Raw genomic sequence first — 27,132 nt, 5'->3', positions numbered from 1 at the left:
TACATTTGCAAAAAATAAGATACATTTTCGTAAATTATGTTTATTTTTATTGTGCATTATAATTTTGTATTCCCCAAAGTGATTTAGCTGCATTAATTTATTCGCACAGGATCAACAAGGTAAGCACAATGTGTTTTATTGGCTGTAAAGTGCACGAAACCATAAAATAAAAGAAAGATTTAGAACACAAACACTCAAATCAAGAAGCTGAATATGAATAATTTCACCTGCTTTTATTTACGTTTGTACAGTAAACATTACTGAAACGTCAGCTGTTGGGTAGATCTCGTAGCACAAGGTCTCGCGAGAACACAATATTCTCACTCAATTGGCCTAGCCCTAGCTATCACAGATTTTTGCTTCATGGTTATTGTGCCCAAAATATGTCACCGTTTTATTACGATATTTGATCATTTGTTTATTTTGTGTTTTCTTCACTTAAAATTCAGGATTAAAGAGAGTTTGTAGCCATTGTGGCTCTTAAGGCACAACTTTAAATGTGCTGAATTATCACATTATCATGTGAAGAAATACCCCAATATTCACAACCATGGTATCACGGTTACTGCCAATACTGGTATATTGTGATACCCCTTGTTCTGAAGCCTAAAGCCTAAAACAAAACATTTAAGAGCCAAAATGCCCACAGAAAGCGAAAAGCATCGACAACAAGCTTTTCTCTTGCTCTCAGTTGCTTTCATTACATATCTCTAGGACGTGTGGCCTCACTTCTGTGTGCGCAGTATTCGTCTCCCCTCTCTCTTGATTTAGCCTTCCCACCAGCTTACAAGGGACACACACACACATCACAGTTCATAGGCAGAGCTTAGCGGCGTGGAGGGACAATTTCAAGCCTAGTCACTCTGCGGTGACCCCAAACTAGAGACTGCCACTGGATTAGACATTCGCTTGCTTTCTCTCTCTCTCACACCTTACAATGTGTAGCAATGTTCATCTCTCATGTTCTCACTTGCTTGCTAATTCATTCTAGAGCTCTTTTTATAAGACTATGCTTTTCTCTCTTCGTGGAACACTATTCACAAATAAGCTGCCCGAAGCATATGAAAGAGGTTCTTTCTATTACTGTTTTCAAGCTATTGGTCATTATTAACATTACTTCAATTCTAAAGGATCTACAATATCTGCCATTTTATGGTTAAATTGTTCAATTTACAAAATATAAAAAGAGCTTGTCTGCTCTTTTATCTATGGACATTTGGACACAGGGATTAGTTGGAACAACATGATGAAAAGTAGTTCACCATCCATTTATACCACCCAACCTACTGTTGAAATACTGATTTATTTTTATTATAAATATTACAATATTATCATGCAGCAGTAAAATGACACTTCATTTTAAGCAAGTCTTTTATTCAGATGCTAGTACGTGACCTGTTTTTTAAGTGTGCAATCTAACTGTATCTAAAAGCGCAATCATGACACAGATCATGTCCAAGGCCAATGGAAACCACCACCTATACCAACAGTCTTATAGGGCTCTATAAGCACACACATTGCACCACATACCAGTGTGTGTGGATCACGGCAGTCAATCCTAAGGATCAGTGACAACTGCCTCAATATAAAGGAGGGCGTACTCCGGATCCGGAATTGGTATGCAGTTTTTCACCTCACCTTCTCCTCCCTCCCTCCCTCCCTCCTCCTCAATGTGCGTAACAAACCCACACGAAGCGCGTCCAGCATCTTGACATTCCCCCAGCGTGCGTCTCACTCATCGCATAACACTGCCGTCCCATCTTTTCCCATCACTCTCTACCCTCACTTTCTTCGCCTCCGTGTTATCGCTCGCCTTTGGAGAACTATCTCGCTCCCCTTTGCCTCCCTTATCGGTCTGCTCCAGTCCACCACACACACAGGCAAACAAAGAGCTCCATCGGCCCTGAGAAGAAGTGTCGAGAGGGGGCAGCGCAGCCAGGGGCCGGGCCGCTGGAGTGGGAGGAAGGGATTGGGAAGTGGGGGGTGGGGTAACAGTTTTTATTATGGGTTAAAGAGGCAGATATGCTCATTAGGGTTGTTGAGGAAATGACTGTGAAAGGCAGCGGCGAGATCGAGGAGGAGGGAAAGAGGGAGAAAATCGTTATGGTCTTTGTGTGAATGACCTTGTTTGTGAATGCTGTTGATATGACAGGAATGCTTGGGTTTTGATATATGGCTGGTCAAGAGGACGAGGGTTTTCCTTATTTCTCTAAATATTGCTGTGACAAAGATGAAGAAGATAGGAGTTGTCAATTGGCAATGACTATCCAAATCTCCCACAAAGATGCATTCCCTTCCCTGCGATTTGGACTGTACCTGCAGTCTCCTTCTCTCTGTCCCTCTCCCTCACTAGCTCAGTTTCAACGGAAACAGGCAAAAACGATCCATTACCAGTAATGAATTGATTCAATTGGGCATAATAGAGTCATTTATCTATCAGAGAAAAGCCAATTCATGTTGAAAGAAAGAAAAGTGAGAAGGGGGGAAAAAGCGAAATGGAGCTGGTGGTGGGGTGTGCGTTTAAGGATTGCTCTCATCTTTGGTAAGTAGGGCAGGGTGCTGAAGGTTTGCCATGACATGCCATGATGCAGAGCGGCGCATACGTACGCAATATGTGAATGATTCAATTCCGCCTTAAAGCAGCAGGGTTTGTGATAGGCAGGGGAGTGCGTTTCACGGGAGAGAGCAGGGACCAAATTGAAAGTTAGTGTGCAAAGTGAATTATCTTTGGCTTCGTTGAGCCCTACTGACTAGGGGGTGAGAGGGTGTGTGTGTGTATGTATGCGCGCATACACAGGTTAGAGACAGGAAGCTTGGGAAAAGATATTATAAGACTGCACGGGCAGGCAGAATGAGCTATTTGAGTATTCTGCCTTGAAAATCTGTATTATAGTTGTTGTAAAATATGCTGTAATAGATGTATAATTCCAAGATTTATTGAATATTTTAATATGTATAAATTACATGTAGAATATTGTTTGTTTAGTAAAAATAAAAAATGCTTAAAAACAATTTTCTTTTATTTTTCAGGCTAGTGAAAATATTTGTAAATGTTGTGAACTACTTCCCAAACAGGACCACATAAAAAGACAAGGTCACCACCAGAAGCCATATGTAGCATCCTGTGGAATACCTCAAAAACTTTCTTCTTTTCCTTCCTCAAAACGTTATCTCTCGGTCATAGGTCACACACATAATGGTGTTCTGAAACACCACACAATACAGAAGACCACCAAAATGTCGTCAAGCACAATGGGCATTCATAATGTACACTTTATTTTTAACACAAAACACCCCAAAATCTTAATGCTAAATTTAATTTATTATTTTTTTATTATTTATCCACCCTTATTCAAACTCTTTTTTTTGTGGAACACAAATGAAAATATTTTGAGAAATGCCTGGCTTTGCATTCATGCGATGGAAGTCAATAGGGCACCAAATTGTTTGGTCACCAAAAATGTCTGCTTAAGTGACATGAGGGTGAGTAAATGATGAAATTACTTTCATTTTGCGTGAACTATCAAGAAATATATTTGGAAGAATGCTTGTAATCTAAGAGTTCTTGGCCACCATTGACTACCATAGTAGAAAACAAATCTTGTACATTTAGTTGTTTTGTTGAACACAAATGAAGATATTTTGAAGAATGTTGAAAAGCCAACTTTTCTGGGGCAATTTTTACTAAAATTTAAAATTTTCCTTTCATGGTAGTGAACTGTTTGTTACAGGCATTTTCCCCACAAATCTTTCTCCGTGTTCATCAGAACAAAGACATTTATACAGATATGGAACTCAATGGTGAGTAAACGATGACAGGAATTTTTTGGGGGGGTTGAACTGCCCCTTTAGACAAAGTGATTTCAGGTCACTTTGGTTATAGAATGAGGTTTTGTTCGCTTTCATAACCATTCTCATTTATCACTCCAAAACGATTGCCAATCATATTCTGCCACGGATTTTAAGAGCTTCAATCAGGCCAAATACGCTGCAGTCAAACCAAAACTGTGATATATTATCTCAACCTGTTACGAAACAGACAGACGCTCTGTAATGTACCTACGTAAAACAATAAGATCCGAACGCCCACACCTGCTAGAGCTGAAAGCTCACGCTGTGTGTATAACCTCATGCTGTCAGTCGAACCCTTTCCCTCCATTACGTCTCACTGGTTTAGACAAACACAGTGCAGTCAACAGATAAAGCCCCAAACTCCACATCGTCGGCCTGAAGAATCCTTATCGCTGCCTGGGGGACAATGGGTCTCCTCTGATAGGTGACTGCTGCAGTGGCTGATAGGAAAGCTGGCTTCCATCAAACTGTCTATAAACGTGATAAAATGCGCTAACAATAGTGACGCCAGCGCCGTTCGCCTCGGGTAACCCATGGTAACGGGAGAGAATGGATGGCGGGAAAAACAAATGAGAGTCAGAGGAACTAGTTGGCTTCACTCAACATGTCTACCATCAATCTATTCTATATGTAAACGCAACAACACCGCGGATCATAAAGATTTCTAGAGCGGAGAGTACATGTTCTACTCCTGTAGCGCAAACATTAGTGTAGGCGTGTAAAGGTATTTGTTTCATGTCTAAACAGCGAGCGAAAGGGCTGGTAGATCTGATGCGAAATAACCAGTGTGGTCACCGCAGAGAACCCAGCGTTCTCCGATGAGAGAGCTGAAACAGCCACACCTCCCAAATAACACACACACAGCTCTCTCTCTATCTCTCACAGTGTCCAAAGGCAGTGGAGAGTGGGTGGTAAAAACAGCGTGCACTGTTCCTCAGGTTGCAAACAGAAAGAAAAAATAGGAGCAACAAAGACAAGAAAAGAGATATGCCGAAACACTGAAAGTACACAGTACAGTAAAGCGCGTTCATGATACTTGTGTATAAAAAGGAAAGAGCCTGTTTGTAAAGTGTGTAAAATATTATAAGGCATTGAAAACACAACATTGGCAAAACAGGGATTTAATAACCAGTATGTTTGGTTTTCAAATACAATAAATAATAAAAACAAATGATAAATAAACATGTGAAAATTTGCCCCAACTTTAGCGATAAAGAATATCCTAAACTATTTGTTTACAGAATTAAATGTTTCATTTTACAGATTTTTCACGTACTTTTGAAATTTGGAAAAACATGTCAAATTACAGAAATAGACTGCAAAGATAATGCAAAGTCATTAGGGATGTAGCGATTCACTCAGCTCACGATGCGATTCACAATTCTGATATCAAGCTGTGATTTTATTCATGTTTTTTACAGAATGAGTTAAAAATGAACAAAAAATGCCCTTTTATTATTTCTTTGGAAATGTTTTAATATATTTTATGTCAAATAACTAAACTAAATTGTAGTTTTAAAACAAATTCCCAATCTAATAAAATATGATATATATAATATGAGCATGTCCACGTTTACAAAGTTTGCAGAAAACAGCCGTTAAAAAAAATTGAGATTTTAATCTTTTGACGTCTCAATAGACTTTAATATTACATATTAGAATAAATTTTCAACCGGCTCACGTGAATCATAACATCTCTACAAGTCAGGGGTAAAATAAAATTAAAAAAACCATCATTAAACATTATTTTACGTTTTTCTGGCAACCCAGCTGCCAGAATAGAACCACTTTTTTACAGTGTAGACATGTCATAAGACCTCTACTTATAGCATTCACAGATATACTTAAGGGTATATGATGTAAGATAGTGATTAATAAATATTGTATAGTTTAAGTTAGAATGATATAGTTCAAAAACTAAATATTCAAAATTAAGATGTTTTAAAGTTATACCTATAGACGGTTTCATCGCCACTTTTTTCACTTTTGTGACCCCAACTTAACTTCCGGTACACATTCACAAACAATTGAATGCCAGTAGATTATTTCTGATAACAATCAAAAGAAAACAATAAGAACCGTTACTTGTCCAAATTTGTCTCTCCAATATTTAAATTTTAGACTCCGATACCAAAGTCAACTGCTAGATGTCAATGTACTCATATGACCAAACTGCAGTACCCATTCAACAAATAGTTTATTTAATAAAATGAACATGCAACAAAATTCAACAAATCGTTAGTTTAATACAATATTATAAAATAAAAATATACATTTAACTCAACAAATTAAATAAAATATAAAAAGTTATATTATTATAGACACTAGCCTATAAGTTAACTGGCGGTCAGGCGCACACGCGTGCATCCGATGAAACGGTCTATAACAGTTAGAAATTAGAAATTGTAGTCCTACTTTAAAACATTATACTTATAGTGTTTATTATAAACATTATAGGAGATAAAGCCTTTGCGAAGTCTCCCCTATGTAAAAGATAATAATGTCATTAGATAAACCTGCTGATTCATTTTTAAAGACTTGTACAAACTGTCCATCACAGCACACAGACATCAAAACATCATAACGCACAGACGAGTGTTTATGTTAACATACACTGTTAATCTTGAACAAACTAACTCGCAAGTGTCATTAGGTCTTGGTGTTGACAGATTTTATCTAGTCACTCGCAAGCTATATGCATGGGCTGAAGATGTTCACAGTTTTAAATCACCGACATACATAAACATCAGACACACATGCTTTACTTTCAAAACGGAAATATACTTCATCTGTCTGTCAACACGAGTGACCTAGTGTCAATGACTTCACTGGCAGTGATTTTTGTATTCAGGCACTTCTTAAGAAAACCAAAGGCTAACTTGAAACTTCAAACATAACGTCACGTCTAACTGTCTAAAACAAATTCGATTGAGCTTAAGACGTAAGCAAATATTTGACAGTTGGAATGCTTATTTCTTGGAAGAAACGGATCATATTGAAAAATGTACACTTCTTGTAACTGCAACACCAGACACGATTATTTCTAAACCAACCATCAAACCACACCCACAGGATTGTGGGATATCATAGAAATGGAAGGATACATGCTGCCTTCCAGAACTGACCATGAAAGCGCCTTTGCAGACGGTATGTTATGTGGAAATGGAGCTTGGGCATGTCTTAATGCCTTCCTACCTCCATATACAGCCTGAGACGGCAGCAGTTTGCCAGTTTCACACAGAGTCATTATAGGAACCAAAGAAGCAAATTAAGTCACTCTCCAAATAAAGCACACGTGGGGGGTCAAATAAAGAGCCAATTCACTTATATACACAGTTTACTCTAAATGGTAAATTGACACAGTATGCTCGTTCACTTTTATTGCCAAGTTTTTAAGCTGACATATAAATGCGTGTGCACATTGTGCAGTGTAAAGTTTATCACCATTTTTAAGCATCTTAAGCTTTTAAGAGTTTCCTTATGGCGACTGAATTCAAATCTATGTAAATTGATAAAATTGTTAATGTACATTTGATTAACATGTATTAAATGTGCAGTTTTACAATAATAGTTTAATCTAGTATTCTTGTTTTACATAAAATATAGCAAGGCAAAATGCCATCTCAATCAAATCTCCTGCCAAGACGTATTGCTTTCAGGATCAGACATGCATACTACCATACTCTATTGCTGTAGTATACAGTCAATACAAAGTGCAGGTCAAAAACGTCCAAAACGTTTGTGACAAGTGTTTAAGTTTACAGGCAAGTGTGCAACACTTTCTCTAGTGCGCTTTTGAAGTGTGTGTGTGTTCGATCAGGTAGAGTAGAGCGCCATAGCTCTCGGTCTCTCTGCAGTGTGGATCAGGTAGCAGGGTTGCTTGGATTATGCTCTTTTAAGAAGGGATTAACCATGTTTCAGCGTTCAAGGCAAATTGCTCTGAGAAGGCATCTCTTGCTACAAAAAAGTTAAATTCTGCGCCTAATCCCTTTCAAAGCTCCTTAACTGGCTCTCTCTCCCCTTCCATCGCACTCTCTCGACCTGTCAGCGAGCATTCTGCGAGATGACGCCTTTTTAAGACAATTTGCCAACCCTCCCTTCGACTTTCTTTCGGGAGGTGGCGGTTCGGAGTGCCTTTCGGAAAGATAAGACGGCTCGCGTCGGCGCTATTACGCTAAATATAAAATAATGACATGCCCGCTCGACTGGCAGATGTATAATGCCTCAATGCAGTTTCCTACATGGAAGGAGAAGGAGCTGACACAACATTCTGACAAAAGTTCTTTTAATGCTTTACTATTAAAATGAAGTCAACGTGTCACTCGGCGGAGCAAAGTACGCCTCTGCCGTGCGGCGGTTCGCTTTAGTTCAAGGTGTGAAATGGTGAAGGTCTTTCAGGAGAGAGCGGAGCAGCTTGTGTTGATACTGCGTACGTGTGTGCGGGTGCGATTCGAGTGTCATATCCATGACTTTGCCATATGGAAAGAGGCAGCTGTCGTTCTTTTTTGTGTATGAGAGGGTGTGCGACCCAGGTGTTCCTCTCTCTTTATCTTCCTGTTTCTCTGCTTCTGTCGTGTGGCAAAACAAGCAGTAAAGCCTGAGGAATGAGGATAGTGGTTGAGCTATTGTTAGTTCTTAGACATGAGCAGTTTATGTAATAGTAGCATGGTTCAGTATGAATTATTAAGATGTATTAAAGGTGCTGTGCGTAATAGTAAGGAAGATTTATTGACAGAAATGCACTGCATATTATATTCTAAATCAAAACATGAAGAAAAAAGTATCAAATTTATGATTCCCCTACAGAAAGTGAAGAAAAAGGAATGTTAGGCTGTTCAAAAAAAGCAGCGTCTGCACTTTCCTTTACGAAGTCAAACATTTACTGTATAAAATGAAAAATCCTTAAAGATTTAACCTTCTTGTGAATCACTGAACTAATATTTGGATGTATAGGCCCGGTTTCTGAGAACTGCTTCACATCTGTGTTGCATGGAGTCGGCCAACTTCTGGCACCTGTGAACAGGTATTCCAGCCCAGGAAGAATGCACTACGGACCAGAATTCCTCTGCATTTCCTGGTTTTGTCTCAGAAACAGCGTTTTTGATGTCACCCCACAAGTTTTCTATTGGATTAAGGTCTTGAGATTGGGCTGGCCACTTCATAAAGTTAATCTTGTTGGTCTGGAACCAAGAGGCTGCTCGCTTAGTGGTGTGTTTGGGGTTGTTGTCTTGTTGAAACACCCATTTCAAGGGCATTTCCTCTTCGGCATAAGGCAACATGACCTCTAAGACTTAAACCGATCCATGATCCCCGGAATCCAGTAAATTGGCCCAACGCAATAGTATGAGAAATATTCTTATATCACGATGCTTGCGCCACCATGCTTCACTGTCTTCATAGTGTACTGTGGCTTGAATTTAGTGTTTGGGGGTCGTATGACAAATTGTCTGCGATCCCAGACCCCAAAATAACAATATTCCTTTCAACAGTGCACAAAATATTGCGCCATTTCTCATTAGGCCAGTCAATGTGTTCTTTGGCAAATTGCAACCTCTTCAGCACATGTTGTTTTTTCAACAATGGGACTTTTTGGGGGCTTCTTGCAGATAGCTTGGCTTCACATCGGCGTCTTCTAGTTGTTTATCTCCTTTTTTGTACATCGTTGTTCTGTGTCAGCCACCATAGTGCTTCAAAAAGGAGGGGTGGAGTCAGCCAATGATTGTAATTCGGAACCTCATTCCTCCTTTATTTGACCCTGCTTGCCCTAAAGGGACTTAAAGGGATAGTCTTTCTAAAAGATGATTGGCTTTCTTCTGCAGAAGACAAATCAAGATATTTCAAGAGAAGAATGTTGGCAACCAAACAACACTGCACCCCATTGAAAGCTATTGTATGGACACAAAACCACCAAAACAAGTCTCAAAATATCTTATTTTGTGTTTTACAAAAAAAAAGTATTACACAGGTTTTGAGTGACATGAGGGTGAATAAATACTGACAGAATTGAGATTTTAGTGTGAACCATCCCATCTATCAGATATGCAACACTAGAAAACCGTATACATTGGTGTCAATACTAAGCCTTACCTTTGGTATCGGCTTTACCTGTGTGGGTATATTTTAGGGCACAGAGACGTATGCGCAGTGGAAAAAGCTCCCAACTGCTAGCCTACTGCAACAGTGAAGACACTAAAGATTAATAATCCCATCTTTTGCTTCCATTGTGTCACCATTACCATTAACACACATACACTGCGGACAGAGAAAAACACACATGTGCAAGCTCACACACGCTAAACTCCCACCTCTCCTATCTCGAGACTGCCATTGATTTAGGAAGTAAAGTGCTATGAGCCATGGTATCTATGGCAACACAGAGCGGCTGAGGCAGCCAAAGTTTCTCTCTCTCTCAGTGATGAGGTATCCTCACTGGAGGAGGTGAGAGCAGAGCTCGGGAATGAAAGAGAGAGAGTAAAATCATTCTTATTCTGCGCTACAGGCCAGAGTTGGCTTCATAGCAGACTGGCAGCAATGACATCCCAGTCCCTGCATACTAAACAGAACTCCATCGTCCGTGCGTACATCGATACACACGCTCACAAGAAATGTGAACGCTGTTTTCATATTCAGACAATTTTAGAAATAACATTCGTACACACAAACATTATCACAAATCACATATGTCTCAGCACGAATTACACACAAGACACTCAGGCAGAGGTCCACTGCAGCTCTCTCTCTTCCTGGACACCATATGCCCCAACACACACGGACACCTCCTCCTAGTCTATGCACTTACGAACTCCCCCCCCACACACACTCTCTTCCTATCTCTCTCTCTGCTGCTGCCATGATCCATGTGGTCTCTCCATCTGTTAGTGTGAGCGTGTGGACAAAGAGAAGGGTGCAGCAGGAGCGGTGCTCACAGACTAGTCACACCATCGGATGATGCACAGCACAGTGCTATACAACCAGCTCACACCTGCAGCTTAAGACTCATTCACTGCAGGTCTGCATATGCACTGTAACATTTTGGAAATGCTTTTGGAAACCTGTGTTTTGGAAACCTGTGTGGTATTTTTCTCTCTTTTCCCCCCTCAAAGCTCTTAAAGTCTAAAGCTGCTCAAATTGAATGCGGACGAGGATCTTCGCAAACCAGCCGTTTGCAAACATAAGACAATCTATGTTTTTAAAAGATGAATGCAATATAACATCACTAAACTTAGTTTACTCGCATCTGTTTTTGATTTGCAAAATGACAATGCACAGTAAATTCATATATTTGCAGCTCTTTCAAAGTATAAATTTGAGGTGTGTACTATTGACCAAATACACAAATGTTTACGGAAAAGTATCCAAAACTAGCAAAACTAAAACCATAAAATGGGACAAAACAAGCCTACACTGTAAAAAATGGATTGTAAAATAACTGCATTAATTGTATAATAACAGTTTTCCCCTGTAAAATTACACGTTACCGCGTTTTTTTCTTGTAAATGTGTTTCTTTATCCGGTTTTTGGCCGTATATTAAAAACACATAGACATCTGGGGAAATTACAGTTTTTTAACACCGCACGGCTGAACGGCATATGACTTTAACACAGGTAGCAATTGCAAGTTCGCATTACGTTATATTAAATACACTCATGAGCAAACTTCAAAAAGCGATCGTGTTCCCCTCATACCTGCTCAATATAAGCATATAACATGACGTGTTTCTAGTTTTAACGGTTTCTCGGTATGCTATGATTTGGATTGCCAGGAAGGCGGATTGAAAGCGTGATGCGAATGCTTTCCTCTCACATATCTTGATTTATGATTAAAAAATATGATTTCAGGAAATCATGAAGCCATTGTCACTATGTAAACACAGCAGACAACACATGCATGTTTTAAATGGAACATTTTTTTGGATTGTTGTTGAAGTTCGGAGCACCAGTGCTACCCATAGATATGGTTCTATCAAGGTAAAAAGTTAATTCCGACACAGAATTTTTGTATGCAATTTACCTTTGCATGCTATTCAGTTGTTAGAGAAGTCAAAACTTTGCAGTTATTATAGGGGAGGGGGATAGTTTACATTGTGTAGTTACAAGTTGTTTGCGAAATTTGCACTATACAAAGGTTCTTTATTTTGATGGCAACTGTCATGCATCCTGATTCCTTTTTACTTCATCATGAGTGCCACCTCTTTATAGACAGCATATTTTTGTGGGACTTACTAACCTATATAATACTAGTGTGGAATTTTTCTACAATATTCACTCGCCATGACTGTACAAACAGGCATGTTAAGTCATTCAACTGCAGTATTTGCTCTCTCAATTATTAGAAAATGTGATGTAAAAAACACTCATGTACCGGAAACAGGTATAAATTTGGAAAACACAGTTATATTAATTTATGGTCATTGTGCCTAGCACTAACACTATGCTACCAATGCGACAATAGCACACTTAGCATTAGCCCCAAACCAGCCACTATGTCCTCAACACTGTTTCTTTAAGCTCATTCACGGCTGTGTCAATATAGTTCAGCACAGAGATGTTGACTAGAGGCCCCCTGTGAATACGCAATGGATAAACATACATCATTACGTGACGTCAAGTGGAGAAAATATTGTTACAACTGGGAATTGTGTGTGTGTTGACAAACTCTCTACACAACTACTTGCTAAAACAACACGACGATCACCATATCAAGCCTCTTTCCTTGTTGACATGCACAAACCCCTTTGTTTAGGCGGCACAGTCGGTCTGTGGTGGTTTTGTCTGGTGTCTGTGTTGTCAAGGATACAACGAGTGCAGTGTGCTTCAGCCCCCACCTCTCCCCTCCTGTCTTCACTCCTGCAGGATCTGAGAGAGCGTCTCGATCCCTGATGTAAGCGCGAGTATCTGATGGGGGGTGTTTGAAGGAAAGCAATACCTCTCTTTCCTGTGAATAAAGAGTGGTGGGGGAAGGGGGCAGTGGGAGAGCAGTGGGGTGGTCTTTTTATGATTTCTCTGAATTCTCATTGTGTTTGAGGTTTATTTCAGAAGATCCTGCACTTCCGTGACACATGAAGAAATACAGGGACTATAGAGAGGAAACTGGATATACATATCAGAGTACGGCTGTCATTATAAACCTATAAGACTGGAAATGATAAAGAAATATAATATATACCGTACTGAATATGCTACATCAATATGAGCATAAGTCTACATCACCATGACAAAAGCAAAGACGACACACGTCTAATGAGAGTACTTCCAATTAGTATTGATCATAGTTGGGGTACATACCCAGATTGCAAAGATACTGTAATTGATTTAATGTTGAATAAATGTTATATTGGTTAATCTCAACATGGATCCATAATTAAAGCAATTATCTTTGCATCTGGATAACCCAAAGGGTTATGCTTGGGCACATAACTAGAATTTAAGAAAGAAAACTTGGGGTGGATGCTTCCCTGTTAGCACACGTACATCTGAGAAACGTGTATGTGATGTAGGCCTATGCATTTACATCTGAAAGATGTATTTTTTATTGTTTGCTCATTTGCAATGTCTCTGAGATGTAGCTTGTCTGATGTCATATTGACATCTATAAGATGTATGCAAGATGTTTGTGAATCAGAATGTATGTAAAACTGCCCTTTAAAAGACATTTATCAGATGTTTTTATTCATCATTCATAGATGTTTTTTTTAAGATCTCACATTCTTTAGCACACAACTTACAGATGTACATATGCTATCAGAGTTCGTATTTTGGCCAATATTCCCAAAAGATTTGCAAAAACGAATAGGCAACGTTGAATCAATCATATTATAATGTTGTGATACGTGGTAACCCAAGAAACTTTGTCCATCAAGTGACACAGCCGATCCTCATAACATCTGTGACTTTACAAACTTGCTCTACAATGACATTAGCACTACACAAAAACACAGACCACCGCCCTCCCTTCACAGCGATATGCAAAATGGCATCGAGTGACAATCAAAGCCTGACTAAAAAGCTTTTAAGGACCGTGCTGAAGTTTCATAATCATACGCTAAAAAGATTATGCAAAAACTTGTCCATTCTCCCACCTGTGTATGAAAGAAAAATAAACCACAAGATACGCTCTAAACTACATGTGTGTTGAAGAAGCCAGAAGCCTTTTACTCAACATCCACCACACTTTAATCAATAACCTGTTATAGTAACCTGCTATTGTCTACCTGAAACAACCAATAAGATGCTAACTAAATACATTTGCAAGGGTAGATTTTCATTTCCGATACAGGGAATTTTGTATAACATGTAACATGGACAAAAAACTGAATGTGTCAAAAATGATCAATCGGCTGTTCTGTACTCAGCCCCTATAAGCTAAGCAGCTTAGCCTATAGGGGCTGAGTACAGAACAGCCGATTGAGCTTTTCAAAAAATTCACACATCTTGCTGAATCTATCCCTTACTGTTCTAATATGTGTATAACAGCATTTGTCTCTAATAGAGCTGGGAAGGTGGTGTGTTGCAAGGAAGAAACGCAACAATTCTCATATACAGACCCCATGCTAAACAAAAACTAGGATAAGACACCAGTTGGCGTGGTCGTATGTGGATAAAGAAACACGAATTAGCACATATCTGACATAATCATATCTACTACATTTACAGCTTGAAAAAGCACTTTTTGTATGGGAAATCATGTGGAATAAGGTATGTCACTGCATGGCATATATAAGACAGGGTTTTTCAGTAAGCATGTCATTTTAAAAGAGGTATAAGGCAGGACTGCAGTATTTAACATCGATAACGTGTTTTAAGGAGGTGGCAAATTTGCGAACGAGTATAAATTTCATCCGCCTTCTTTCATAAACCTTTCCTTTCATTGAATCTCCAGTTACACATTTTCCATTATTCATATCATCTTTTACTTAAAGCTCTACCTTCATTCTGGTTTCCCTGCATTCTCTCTTTTTCTTTCTCTCTACCTCTATTCACTTCCCTACTGCATTTTCCTCAGGCTGCAAAAGAACCAGCCATCATAAATCTGCCCCTTTATTGCTTCTGAGGAAAGAGAACGAGGAAAAAAGGGCAAGGAGGGGGGAACACAAGTGATGCAGGGAGGGGAAAAATATGAGAAAAGGGGTGGAGAAATATCTCATCTCAGAGCAAGAGCCCAATGAACAGATGGATAAAATGAAAGGAGGAAAGAGGGTGTCTGGGAGGGGCTGAGTATGTCACCATTAATGAGAATAATTTACAGTTCAGAAGCTAACAGACTCTAGACCTCTCTGTAACGGAGACCACCACCATCACCCATCCAATAACAAATGGCAGACTAACACTCTGCTGCCATGCGAAAGTCTAATTTCGAGTGAATATTAAATAATGAAATGTGTGATCTGAGGTTCATGCAACAGACAGCATGGAACCTCTCGTTTAATGTAGATAAACCAATATTAGCAACTAGCAGTGGCAAGTTAGTGAACAGTAATGACAATTGAAAAACCCTCTTAATCTTGAAAAAGAAAAATCCCTATTTCCATGAAATGGAGTGAAAGAAAAATGGATTTTGCCAGCCACAGGGACATCAACGACCGGTGCATAGGCATAAATATATTGCAGCTTGTCGATTTCCTATTACAAGAGCTAGCTGTTGCTCAGGGCAACGGCCACCATTATTAGCGCACTGCACAACACAGACATCAAATCTAGAGCTATGGCTGAAGAGTTATCGGTTCAACTCTTAGCATGTCATGCCCAATGTGTTACCATACCTCAATCTTTCTGGAGGCTTGATTGCACATTTCTGAAAATGGCTATGTTTGACTCCACCTTCAAAGGGCAGAACTGTTTAAACTACACCGCTTACTCTAGCAATAACCCACAATAAACCTGAAAACTTGGCAAAAGCCTAAATCTTAGGATATGTGATACCATTGTGCATGTACTGACAATATCACAAAAAAGCAATATTACACACACTAGACAAAGCACTCCAAACATTGTTAGCATAGCATTAATACGGACAGATCAATGTAATAACCCTTTTCTTAACACTGCCCAAAAATTCACAACATAGCTCTGCGGCATGAATACATTTTGAAGATCGCCCTTAGCATTTTGCTAGCCACCATATAGCACAAATAAAACAAGCCTCTTACCTGTATGTGTGGCTGCATAGAGCCATACGGTAAGCCTTGACTCATCACTTTTTTTATCATCAACATCCTCTTCTGTTCCTCACTTAGATGGACTGTCTGGTTGGGCATTGGCCCTGGAGCTTGAGGCGGTCCACCCCCCTGCCCTGCGGTGCCCTGCATGTAGGGCATCATTGGATTTTTGGCTTGATTAGCCATGGGCGGCGTCATCCGCTGACTCATATGGTCAACAGCACTGAAATGAGTCAGCGGCTTGGTGTTGCTATAGGAAAGCTGCTTATTGAGGTTATTTTGGGCAGCCAAGTTATTAGGTTGCTGCTGCTGCTGCTGCTGGTTAAGCATGTTCATGTGGTTCTGTGGGAGGTAGTTGTTCATGCTTGGTGTTTTTGGCCCCATTGTGTTGCCAGCGTTAAAAGTCTGCTGGTACATCATGGGGCTATTTGGTTTATCTGGGTTAAAGGGTCCGCTATAGGGGCTTGTTGGGGCTCCTGCAGGTGACCAGTTTGCTGCCTGGGATTGTTGTTGGTGCTTTTGTTGGATGAGCTTGGCCCGTTGCTGCTGCTGAGCGGCCATTTGCTTCAGCTGCTCAGCAGGTGAAAGTTCAGAGGTGGGAACTGGTACGGCTCCACCTGTACCTCCTCCGCTGGGGCCCCCTGCTGTTACCGGGGTTGATCCCACAGGGCCGACACCTGGACCTGCGTTCATCATAAATCCATTCCCAGGCCTCGAGGTCTGTGTCTGAGCTTGGGTAGGCGTTTGCGGAGAACGAGCCACACAGTTAGCGGGCGATCCCGATGGCATTCCAACTGCTGGTGACTGCTGCAAAGGTTGCTGGGGTGGCGTGCCACTGGCAGCAGTCGCAAATGGGGGACCAGAAGACGACGGTCGCACCTGAGGTGACCCCATGGGCATCTGGCCACTCTGTGGTTGCTGTGCACTGCTGGGTGCCGTAGCTACAGGGTTAGGTGCTAAATCTTGTGCAATTTGTGTTTGTTCCGTTGTGGCCCGCGTGAAGTCGCTCACCTCCTTTTTCTCCTCAAAATCCTCATTGAAGAGATCGTGCATGTCATCCTCAGGCACCGTATTAGCCAGCTCGTCAATCAACTCTTGCCATTCCTGGTCATTTAGATTGATGTCAGAGAATAGTTTGTTTTGATTTGAAAGCGAAGTATCCGAGGACTCGATTCCACCACCATCGTCCAAAGGCTCCTGTTTCATGTCCTTTAGCAGGCTTAAGCCATCATCCAAATCCAACGAACCATTTAGTTTAATATCAGGCATTCCACCGTTCTTGCCTAAATCCTCTTGTCGTCCGGTAATGTGGTTTACCGAATTGCCATTGCCAGTTCCATTGTTTGAGGAGGCACCGTTGTTGCCCGAGGGCAAGGCGGGCTTGATGTCCATTTGATGAAGTGGAGAAATGGGCGGGAGGCTGCCGAGCGACTCCATTCCAGTGCATCCTTCCTTACGGAGTCTTTTTGTAGTGGGAGAGTAGCTCCCATCACTGAGGCCATTTTGGTCACCATTTAATGGGGACCGGGCACTGTCCAATTTCCTCTTCACTGTCTCCTGGAGCTGTAAGAGAAAGTAAGAGAGAGAGAACAACAGAAGGTTATTTAAGGTCTAGTTTAGAATAAGCAACAATATCTTATTTATATAAAATCTTATCGTATAAGGCCGCCTACTGAAAAGGTTTAACCAAAGATTCTAATTATTAATTCACCAAGGGAGAATTTGTTTACAAAGGAAAAAATAAATTCACACAGATTTGAAGCTACATGCAGGCAAGTTAACAGTAGCTACGTTTACATGGACGCATCGGATTGAATTTATTCAGATTGTACAATCTGAATGTAGTGTTTACATGAAAAGGTAAATCAAGTGATCTAATTACCGTGCGCATTTATATGACAAGCTTCAAAACCGATTTAATTTGCTGACATGCACACATGTATGCATGTATGGTAAACGGAGACAGGCACAGTGGACGTGGGCATCACTTTAATATTCACAAAACGGCTACTCAAACATTGTTATAAGCACAGATGTGTTTATTTTATTTCACAGACAACATCATAATAATGTACTTTTTATAAATGCAAAATAATGTCTACATATCAATGAAGCAAGATCGTTACAACGATTTACCATGGTAAAACAAGTAAACCCTCCTAAGCACATGTAAGTAAACAATAAATAAAATAAATGTTCAGTACTACACATTAAAATTAAATGTTAGATATTTTAGCCTTTGTTTGTACATCTGCAAATGCATCATGTTTTAAAAGGAAGCTGAGAAATTGCGGTCAAAAACTCACTCCAAGGAAAAAGTTAAAATATGTAAAAACATGAATATGTTCATTTAGCGATGACATGCATATGGAAATTTGTACAGCTTCGTCAGATTGATGTTTTTTGGTTTCTTAAGCAACAGCTCCTCGTTCCATGACACATACGTCTGTACAATTCAGCATCGTCTTTGCACATGCACAAACATTCCCACTTCGGATTTCAATCTGATCAAGTGTTTACATGTCTTATAAAGTGGATTACAAACGGTATATACAACCCCTTTCAATCCGACTGAAATTTCGATAGGTTTGGGCATTTTGAATCTGATTGATTTGTTTATATGGAGCATTTACGGATTACATTTGTCAACGTTTCTACTCCAGGGCCCAAACATTTACATGGGTAACACTTTTGGTTTAGCACACGTTGTGTCAACTATCTTAACATAACTGTGATTACAAGTAACAACAATAAAAATAGGCCATTCACCACTGAGAGCACTTTGTATTTTTCAAAATTCTTTACAGCGGATCTTTCACAGAGGAATTCATTTGACGTCAATGAGGGCAGGTATTTTGATCGACACAAACGGCCTATGCCTCCCACAATTCCGATGTTGGTTTTTCGTGATCTGTGCAGGTGCTTGGGTTTAAACAGAGGTCTCATGAGAGCCACTAACAGGCTAATTTGAAACAGAAGCACGGTGCCGTGCAAGGGGGTCCTTTCAGCGTGCCACTACTTTAAAGCCCACCTCAATAGCTATATGCAAACCAACCCTTGTAATTTAGGTATGTTGTAGAAATGTAGAAGGATGGTCCACTAGTTCAACAAAAAACTCATCGTTTAGTGAGGCTGACCACAATGTATCAATGTACTCTGCTCTGATGATTTAAGACATGTAACCCCTTAAGAAACACATCGGTCAAATCAAATGAGTCTAGTAGGTTTCCTTAAACCAGACAAGCAAACGTGTGCATTTAACTAGCTAAGAATTTAACTGTCTAATAAAGCAAAGGGGAATGCTAATGAAAAAAATACAGTAAGTAATAGATTTCATTTATAATAACAATAACTTAATAAAAAAAACTTAGTTAATTAATAACATCTGGCATCAAACATACAAACTTTAACAGCACTGAGAATATCCTAATACATAAAAAGTGACAAGCTTCAGTTAACACTTCGTCAACGCAGCGAGTGAGCGAGCAAGAGAGAGGGTAAGCGAGCATGGAGATGAGGGAATTACAGTTGCAAAATGAACTGACAGTTGACGAAGTTTCCATGTTCACACATGGGTACGCTCTCATCCCACAATGCTCTCCTGCTTAATTTGTCCCAGCCTTTAAACTGTGTATAAACGGCTCATCACAAGCTTGCGAGACACTAACACACGTGTATCGTGGTGACCACAATTCTAAATACAACAACATAGACTTGTGAAAATAATCACAAATAAGGGAAGGGGAGCTATTAACTTCAATTAATCAAGAATTTTAATATATTCCTAAATTAATTTGTATAACATTTGTGTTGCGCCACATCTCCGAGCATCACGGTAGTAATGGACAATGGCGAACACTGACGCAGTTTTTAGATGCCTTCTCCGAGGTGAAGATGGAAAAGGTGAGAAGCTTTTCTCATCATCTCCCCTCATCTTTTCATTTGTGCTAATGACTCTCACAGTGAACACATTTAACGGTGCGTTAATTACAGAGGTGAAGTGCATGCGAGATGCTTTTTGTGTGTGAGCGTGCGCGTGTTAAACACAGAACGCAGACGAACCGTAAGAACATTAGTGACAAATTTTCCCCATGATACACAACAGCAGGATCCCACCCACCGTCTTTGCTTATCCCAGTGGACCTCGGTGTGTGTATGTGTAAGAAATGTCACTCCGGCAAAAACATGCCAAATGAGATTCTGAAAACAGATTCATGGATCTTCATCCGAGCTCTCTTCTGAAGAAATGCATCTATTGCCCCTCCCTCTTTGCATTCCAGCTCTCGCTCACTCACTCTCTATATGACCACAAGAACAGCGAGATCATGATGGCAAACAAGAAAGGCAAACGTTCGCTGGCTAGCTTTATGCAAAAGAAGGAGATAAGCATGATAAAATGGGTTGCATATAAAACACTCGTTCTGTTGACATCTACCTCTTTGGGAATGTAACACTGTCTGGCTGGCGGTGCTGAACAGAAGCTATGCAATTTCAAATATGCACCTTGAATTCATGCTGACTGTATGTGGGTCTCGTTTTTTTTTTGTTACACCTCTGCCATGTGCAACAGCCAAGAGGGTTGTCAAGGCAACCGTCATGTCAAAATTCATGACGTTTAGCATGCTATAAAGATGATTTGGCTGACTGTCACTCATACAAAGACAGAAAGAGAGAGAGAGGAAAAGAGATGGAGACAACAAAACACTCATGTTCTGAACATTTGTTGTTCATGAGATTGTGATCCCAGAATGCATAAAAAAGGAAAGAATTTAATTAAACCAAAATTACTAATAATAATTATTAAAAATAAACAATGTTTTATTGAAAATTATGACCCTATTTGATTTGTCAAAAATTGTGATATGATATATGTATCCATATATGCAATTTTGGGATTTACCACATCTTCTCTTTAAAGGCACAATGTGTAATAGGGTATATGTATACGGGGACGATAACGTACTTCCACTAAAGCATATTTTTATATCAGTGTTATATCTGTTTTAGCCTGTATTAACTGTTCTTAACAATGATTGTTATTATTAACAATGATTGTTCTTTTACAGTTTTCTTGAGTGTCAGTCAGTAAGGCACCTATAAATAAAATCGTCGTAGTGCTTCTGGATGCACATAGGATTACGGTCAACAACGTGCGTCTAATTATTCAAACACTTCGCCGTATGTCAACAACCAAGAAGGAGAAGCACTTCAGGCTATCCGTTTCAATGTACATCACATACATATAAAAATGCTAAGTAAACTTTTGCAACTACTCGAGGCACTTAACAGCCTCACCCGTAGTGCTGTCGTTTTGCAGAAATGTGAACGTTTTCTTACTAAACACATGGTTAATCTCTTAGTGCTATGAGAGTAGAAGTTTATTAGCTGGCTGACATTTTAGCGGAAGTATGTTGTTGCCCTGTGTGCTTATGCCTCAAGAGGTCACAAACCACTAACAAAGGTTTCGCTTGATGATGTAGGCAAGGAGCATGCACAACGGGAGTCGTAGTATTAACCTCAGAAAAATGTAAAGTCAATAGCAAGACAACAAAATAATTTCCACAAAACGTTTCACAGGCTCTTCATCAGAGGATGTTGCGCATTTATTAAAAACACATTTAAAAAACTTGGAGCTTTGGTTTACCGACTTACATACATAACAAATGTGTGCCAACATTTAGTTTTGGTCGAGCACCCATTTTAGGATAATGTGCGTGCTTTCGTTGTATTTTGCTAGTGTTCACCTCAATGCTTTTTAAATCTGCCGGGACTCCCAAAGCATGTTCATGGATGACGTGCGCGCTAGACGCTACCACTACTACAGCCGCGTTTTGTCTTGAGACTCACTGTTTTGCCATACGGAGAAACTGCATGGGGCATTGCGCTGGTGGTTTGGGAATTTAAATGCAAAAATCCTACACTGTGCCGTTTAGGGTGTTCACACTTCAGTCTAGAGAACCAAATTCCTACATCTTTCGGTTGACTCAAATTGTAAACTGGGTTATCTTGCATTCGCATTGTAGCAGGATTCAAAGGCAGCTAACTATGTAGGCAGTAGGAAGTCAGGCAGCCTCCTACTTTTTGTCCTCTAAATGCGTCTTAAATTCATCAATGATTTAGCCAAGTATTCCCTCACTCCATTCCTTCGCCTATCTGCGATATATTCTCTCAGAGTGGCACATGATTGATATCAATAATGATCATCTTCCTGAAAAGACTCTGCATGCTAAGCGAGGCGTAATTAGGTATGTTTAGCACAAACCCCCACTCGCAGACATCTTCGCCGACGTCTGGGTCGATTGTGTTAGGGGTACAAACTCCATCATTACTGACACGCAAACCCTACGTAAAACTGCGGACTCGGCTAGCTAGCAGCGTTCACCTCGAAAACACCGTAACGGGATAAGAACAACCTCCCCCAGCCGTAACTAGCATGGCAGGGTTAAGAAAACACACAGCCGAGATAGAGACAGAAAAAGCGAGAGAGAGAGAAACGAAAAAGTGTGCGTGTCTGTAGAGGGGGAGGCTGATGTTTGTTTTTCTCCATTTCACCGCCTATTAAAGTGCTCAGTAGCTCACACAAACACACTCCCTCTCTCCTGCTCTCTTCACAGTCACCATGTGGGAGAACACACGGATAAAGAGAGGGAGAGAGAAATACAAGAGGGAGGGAGGGAAAGACAGAAGAGCTCTTCAGACAGACGGTAATGCTTTCATGTGACTGGAGAGAGAGGGCGCACATTGGGGGGAGAAAACCACCAAGGTGCAGTTGTTATAGCAACCTCCTGATCCTAAAGCCCCTCCCCCCAGCTCCTGGGCTGAGTGCAGTGGACACTTCTGCCAATAATCTCCTTCTCTCCCTTTCTCTCTCTAGCGGTCTTTCCCTCCCTAATGTTTTCTTTCCTCTTCAATACGGCCGCTATACTTTTCCATCTTGCTGCATTCTCCTTTATCTTCGTTTTTTGAGCGCTTTCCACGCATTTTTGTAGTAAAGACTCATGTATCAACCTTTAATCACATCCGATTCTACATTTATGTGAGACAATTCAGGTTAGCCAGCAAAAAACGTGGTTTGTTTCATTTTACCAAGTACCGGCAGCCTTGTGGTGAAAAGAAAATGCACCTTAGTAATCATTCACATAATGACCTAATTTGCTGTCGCCATTTCTCTGAATATCATCGGCCATTAAAAAAACTTTGATCAGGTCTGGTCAAGGGAGACGGCCGTTCAATATTTTGTAACAAGAGATTGACTGACTTGAGGATTTACGTGCTACTAACTAAAAGTTAATACAGTAGGAACACACCAGACAACAACAACAGGTCTGGGCTGACCCCAAAACACAAGCATGTGAGTGGAGCGTGTGTTGGAGGCGTGCGAGTGTGTGTCTGTGTGTGTATGTTTAATTCACATCATTCAACGAAACTTTTGCATGTACATCGTAAAATAAACGTAGACCGACCTTTGACACACAACAGATAACACGGATAAGCACACAGGCACTTATATACATTGTAAATATCATACAGACGCATGTCTGTGGGTTGTGTTTGTGTCTGTTCTTGGTCTGCACTCAACAGACTGTGTAATGAGCTGATCAAATCTATATCCTTTTAATTTAAGTGGTAAAAATAAAACCAATGACATAATCTGGCGCGTCACGTGTCTTTAAATTGTTTTGCGAGCTATACATGTCATGCACCAACATTTTGGAATGTTGTGGTTAGCGGATAAAAATCCATTACCTCACGCTGCCTCTCTCCCTCTATCTGTTCTACCTCTCTCTCTCTCTCTCTCTCTCTCTTTCCTTCACAAGTTCCTGTCTGTGGGATACAGAGGTTTATAAATAACTCTCAGCCCAGTACAGTGTTTTGCGAGTGTGTGTGGTGCCAGTAAGTGTTAAGATGGAAGAAGTGCGTACCGGCTAACTCTAACATAATAAGATATTAATGAGGGAGAAAGGAGAGAGAGGGGAGAATACAGGGGGGGAGGACAGGAGAAAGCGGCAGAAGAAGAAAGGAGGGTGGAGAACGAGGGGGCACGGGAGTCAGCATATGAGGCTTCCGCTCGTTGAGCAAGACCGCCTCCTCCTAAACGCTGCTAAATACTCTCTCTCTCTCTCTCTCTCTCTCTCTCTCTCTCTCTCTCCTCTCCCTCCCTCCCTCACTGTTACTGGCAGCCTGTTTAAACACAGGCTGAGAGAATGTGTGTGTGTGCACTGTAGCGCCTGGGTGCATGTTAAACACAGCCCCTGAAATCCTACTCCAATCCAATAAAGCCTTCAGCAGCCCTGCCAGAAGAGACAATTACTGCACCTCACCCAGAGAGAAACTCAGAGAGAGAGAGACCTAAGAAACTCAGAGAGAGAGAAAGAGAGAGACGGAAGCATGAAGAGGGAAATAGGAAACACAAAGAGCAGTGAACTCCTCATAATAACAAACTTCAAATGATCATCTGTTCATTAGTCACACTTTCTTCTAGATAAGAAGGACGAGAGGTTTCTAGAGGTTTCCTGCCCATATTTGCACCTGCACGACACCATAAATGCGCTCAATTTATGGCTGTCACAATACCAATATTTCCATAGTCAACACCAGTACAATTTAACCTGAAGTTTGGGTAACTATTTTGATCCCACCACTAAAAATCATGTGGTACTCAAAATGCTTAATTTAAAACATCAAACAGTAATACTATATAAACGTTATTAAAAGATATTTAATGAGAGGTTCAAAATCTGTGATTATTAAAGCTTCAATCCATAAAATATGCCTCAATAGCGCCATCTCTGTTTGAAACACAAAATTGCAGGCAACTTTATGTTTTTATCTTCTGAAGGGTTGAAGTCAAATCAAACCAATTCGGCAAAATCGTTAGTTGAATGTAAAACAAACTCAAATAAATAGGTTCAAAGGCTTCATTTACAATGCAAGAGCAAAAGCCCAGAAGATTTACATTGATTTTGTGTGTCATATTCTTAATCATTTTGAGTCATGCATTCTTCACTGTGTAATAAAAGTCTAATGCTATAACTAGTTTGACTTGTGCAGCATGCAATTACACAGACATGCAAGTTCGTACACTTACGTTTTAAAGATAATGAACGACTAAAGGCCTTGACCTTAGTCAGAATGGATGCCATATTTAATTTGACAGGAAAGAAAATTAAGCTGTGAATGACAGACAAAGCATGGTAATGTCCCTGACTATGGTCCATTTACAAGAGTGAAGCGAGAAAACCAAGAAATTAATTCAAAACTAAAACAAAAATCCCTTTACTCCAGTACTGCAGGTGGCGCGAATACAAGGTGAACATATTTGGTGTGAATATGTATTGAGACAGATAGCCGCTACCCATTAAAGCCAAAAATGTAAATCAAATTTACTGTACATAATGACCTGAAAGAAAGCGGACTGCAGATTTTTTGAATAACCATGCTGAATCTTATAAAACTGAACACTGTTCAAGACCAGAAAAGCCATTGCACGCAGTCGATATTGCTTGTGTGGTCTATTGCCGCATGTAGTGGCTTCTTAAAGTCAAAGGATTATTACCAACATCCATCAAAGGGATAAACTAAATGAAAAGGTAGCATGGGTGGATTTTCCTTAGATTAGCCAAAATACCCTCACTTGTACTGTGTGAATGGAGGAAAAGAATAAGACGACCTATTCATGATTAACTCGCAAAAACACAGACAATCAAGATTCTTGTGTATTCCAGAGGGTACATGTCGATATGAATAATCTCTCAAAGTTTTTTATTCTTTAAAGGACAGAAAACAAAATACTGTGTGCAATGTGAAAATTTAAATTTAAAGTGACTTAAATAATAATGATGACAATGACAAATGTGATTCAAAATAAAGGTTTTAGTACTTAACAATCTGACAACATTCTTCAGAAACATCGGCAATGTGTGTTGTACATAATGCATGTAAGCAGGTCTGTGTGGCTTATACATTTTATCACCGCTATATGCTAATCATGCGCTAGCGTCTAATGCATAGATATCAATAGCTAGATGCCTCGTTCAAGCGCTCCAGGCAGGTAGACGCGTCCGCCATCTTGGAACGGTCCACTGACGTCACTCGCAGTTTGCTAGAATGCCACAACACTGCGCAGCCATGGCTGTGCATTTGTTTGTTTTTCAGAAAAACTGGATACCCGTTCGTTGTTATAATGTGTTGGTGTAGGATATATAATGTTTAAGTTTACACAACGACAAACATGTTCTTATAATCACACACGAGTCAGCTTGCTCTTGAGTGTTAATGGACCGGCATGGAAGGGTTGCCAGATCTGTGAAACAAAATCCTTCATCACGAGCCTAACGTCACTATTCCAAATAACAGAAATTGACATCTATAAATATAATCATCTCAAGATTGAAAGCCATATAACCAACTCTTTCCACTATTAACCTGTAGATAAACAAACCAGAGCCACAGTTACAAAGGAAACCAATTCCACTGAAAGGCATCAGACTTTGCAGCACAGACTGGCTCGCACCGTTCCGATATGGCGGACGACCTACGTATAGCGGCCCATAGAAACTGATGCTAATGTAGCATCTAGATATTGATATCTACAGTCTAATGCCTATTTAGCACCGATGCTACAAGTTAAACTCCTCATAAATGACGGGGGGTGATAACAGACATCCCACAAACTCCCTCTCACGTCACCTTCATCCCACGAGGGCAGGAAATGAGACCTACCTCACTTTACAGAGTAGGTCTTATCATTTCGACTACTTTATAACTCTCAAGTCTCCTCTCTACATTTTCCATCCAATTACCCATCTGTTTATGCAAAGTATTTCTGTTTATATCTTTCTATCCACTTCCACCATACCTCCCTCTCTCCAAATGCTGTTTTTTTTGTCTGTCTTTCTCTATATTTAGTGTTCCATAGCTTCCTGTTCCTTGAGCTGCACCACGGCGAGGGACGGGGAGAGAGAGAAAATGTGGATGGGCGGAGGAAGAAAGGAAGTGAGGAGAGGAGGGGCATGTGCCTGCTGTCCTCAGTCCTCCATAAATCACGCCGGCCATTTGCCTGTCCTTTTCCTCTGCACCACCTCTGTATCTCCCTCCACCTCTTCCCTCATGAGTTCCTCCAGCC

The 27,132-nt window shown here is 40.3% G+C and overlaps 1 protein-coding gene across 1 annotated transcript in view; it reads right to left on the bottom strand.

Moving 5' to 3' along the window:
- maml3 (mastermind-like transcriptional coactivator 3) overlaps positions 1-27,132 on the bottom strand; it is an 84,644-nt gene that overhangs the window by 17,924 nt on the left and 39,588 nt on the right. The window contains exon 2 of the mRNA XM_079462238.1: positions 15,999-17,570. Within this exon, the coding sequence (XP_079318364.1) occupies positions 15,999-17,570 (1,572 nt within the window). The remainder of the gene's footprint in view (positions 1-15,998; positions 17,571-27,132) is intronic.

The sequence above is a fragment of the Barbatula barbatula genome (genome assembly GCF_947034865.1).
Source record: "Barbatula barbatula genome assembly, chromosome: 8".
Classification (NCBI taxonomy): Eukaryota; Metazoa; Chordata; class Actinopteri; order Cypriniformes; family Nemacheilidae; genus Barbatula; species Barbatula barbatula.
The sequence above is the reverse complement of the archived record's forward strand: the minus strand, read 5'-3'. Positions and strand labels throughout refer to the sequence as shown.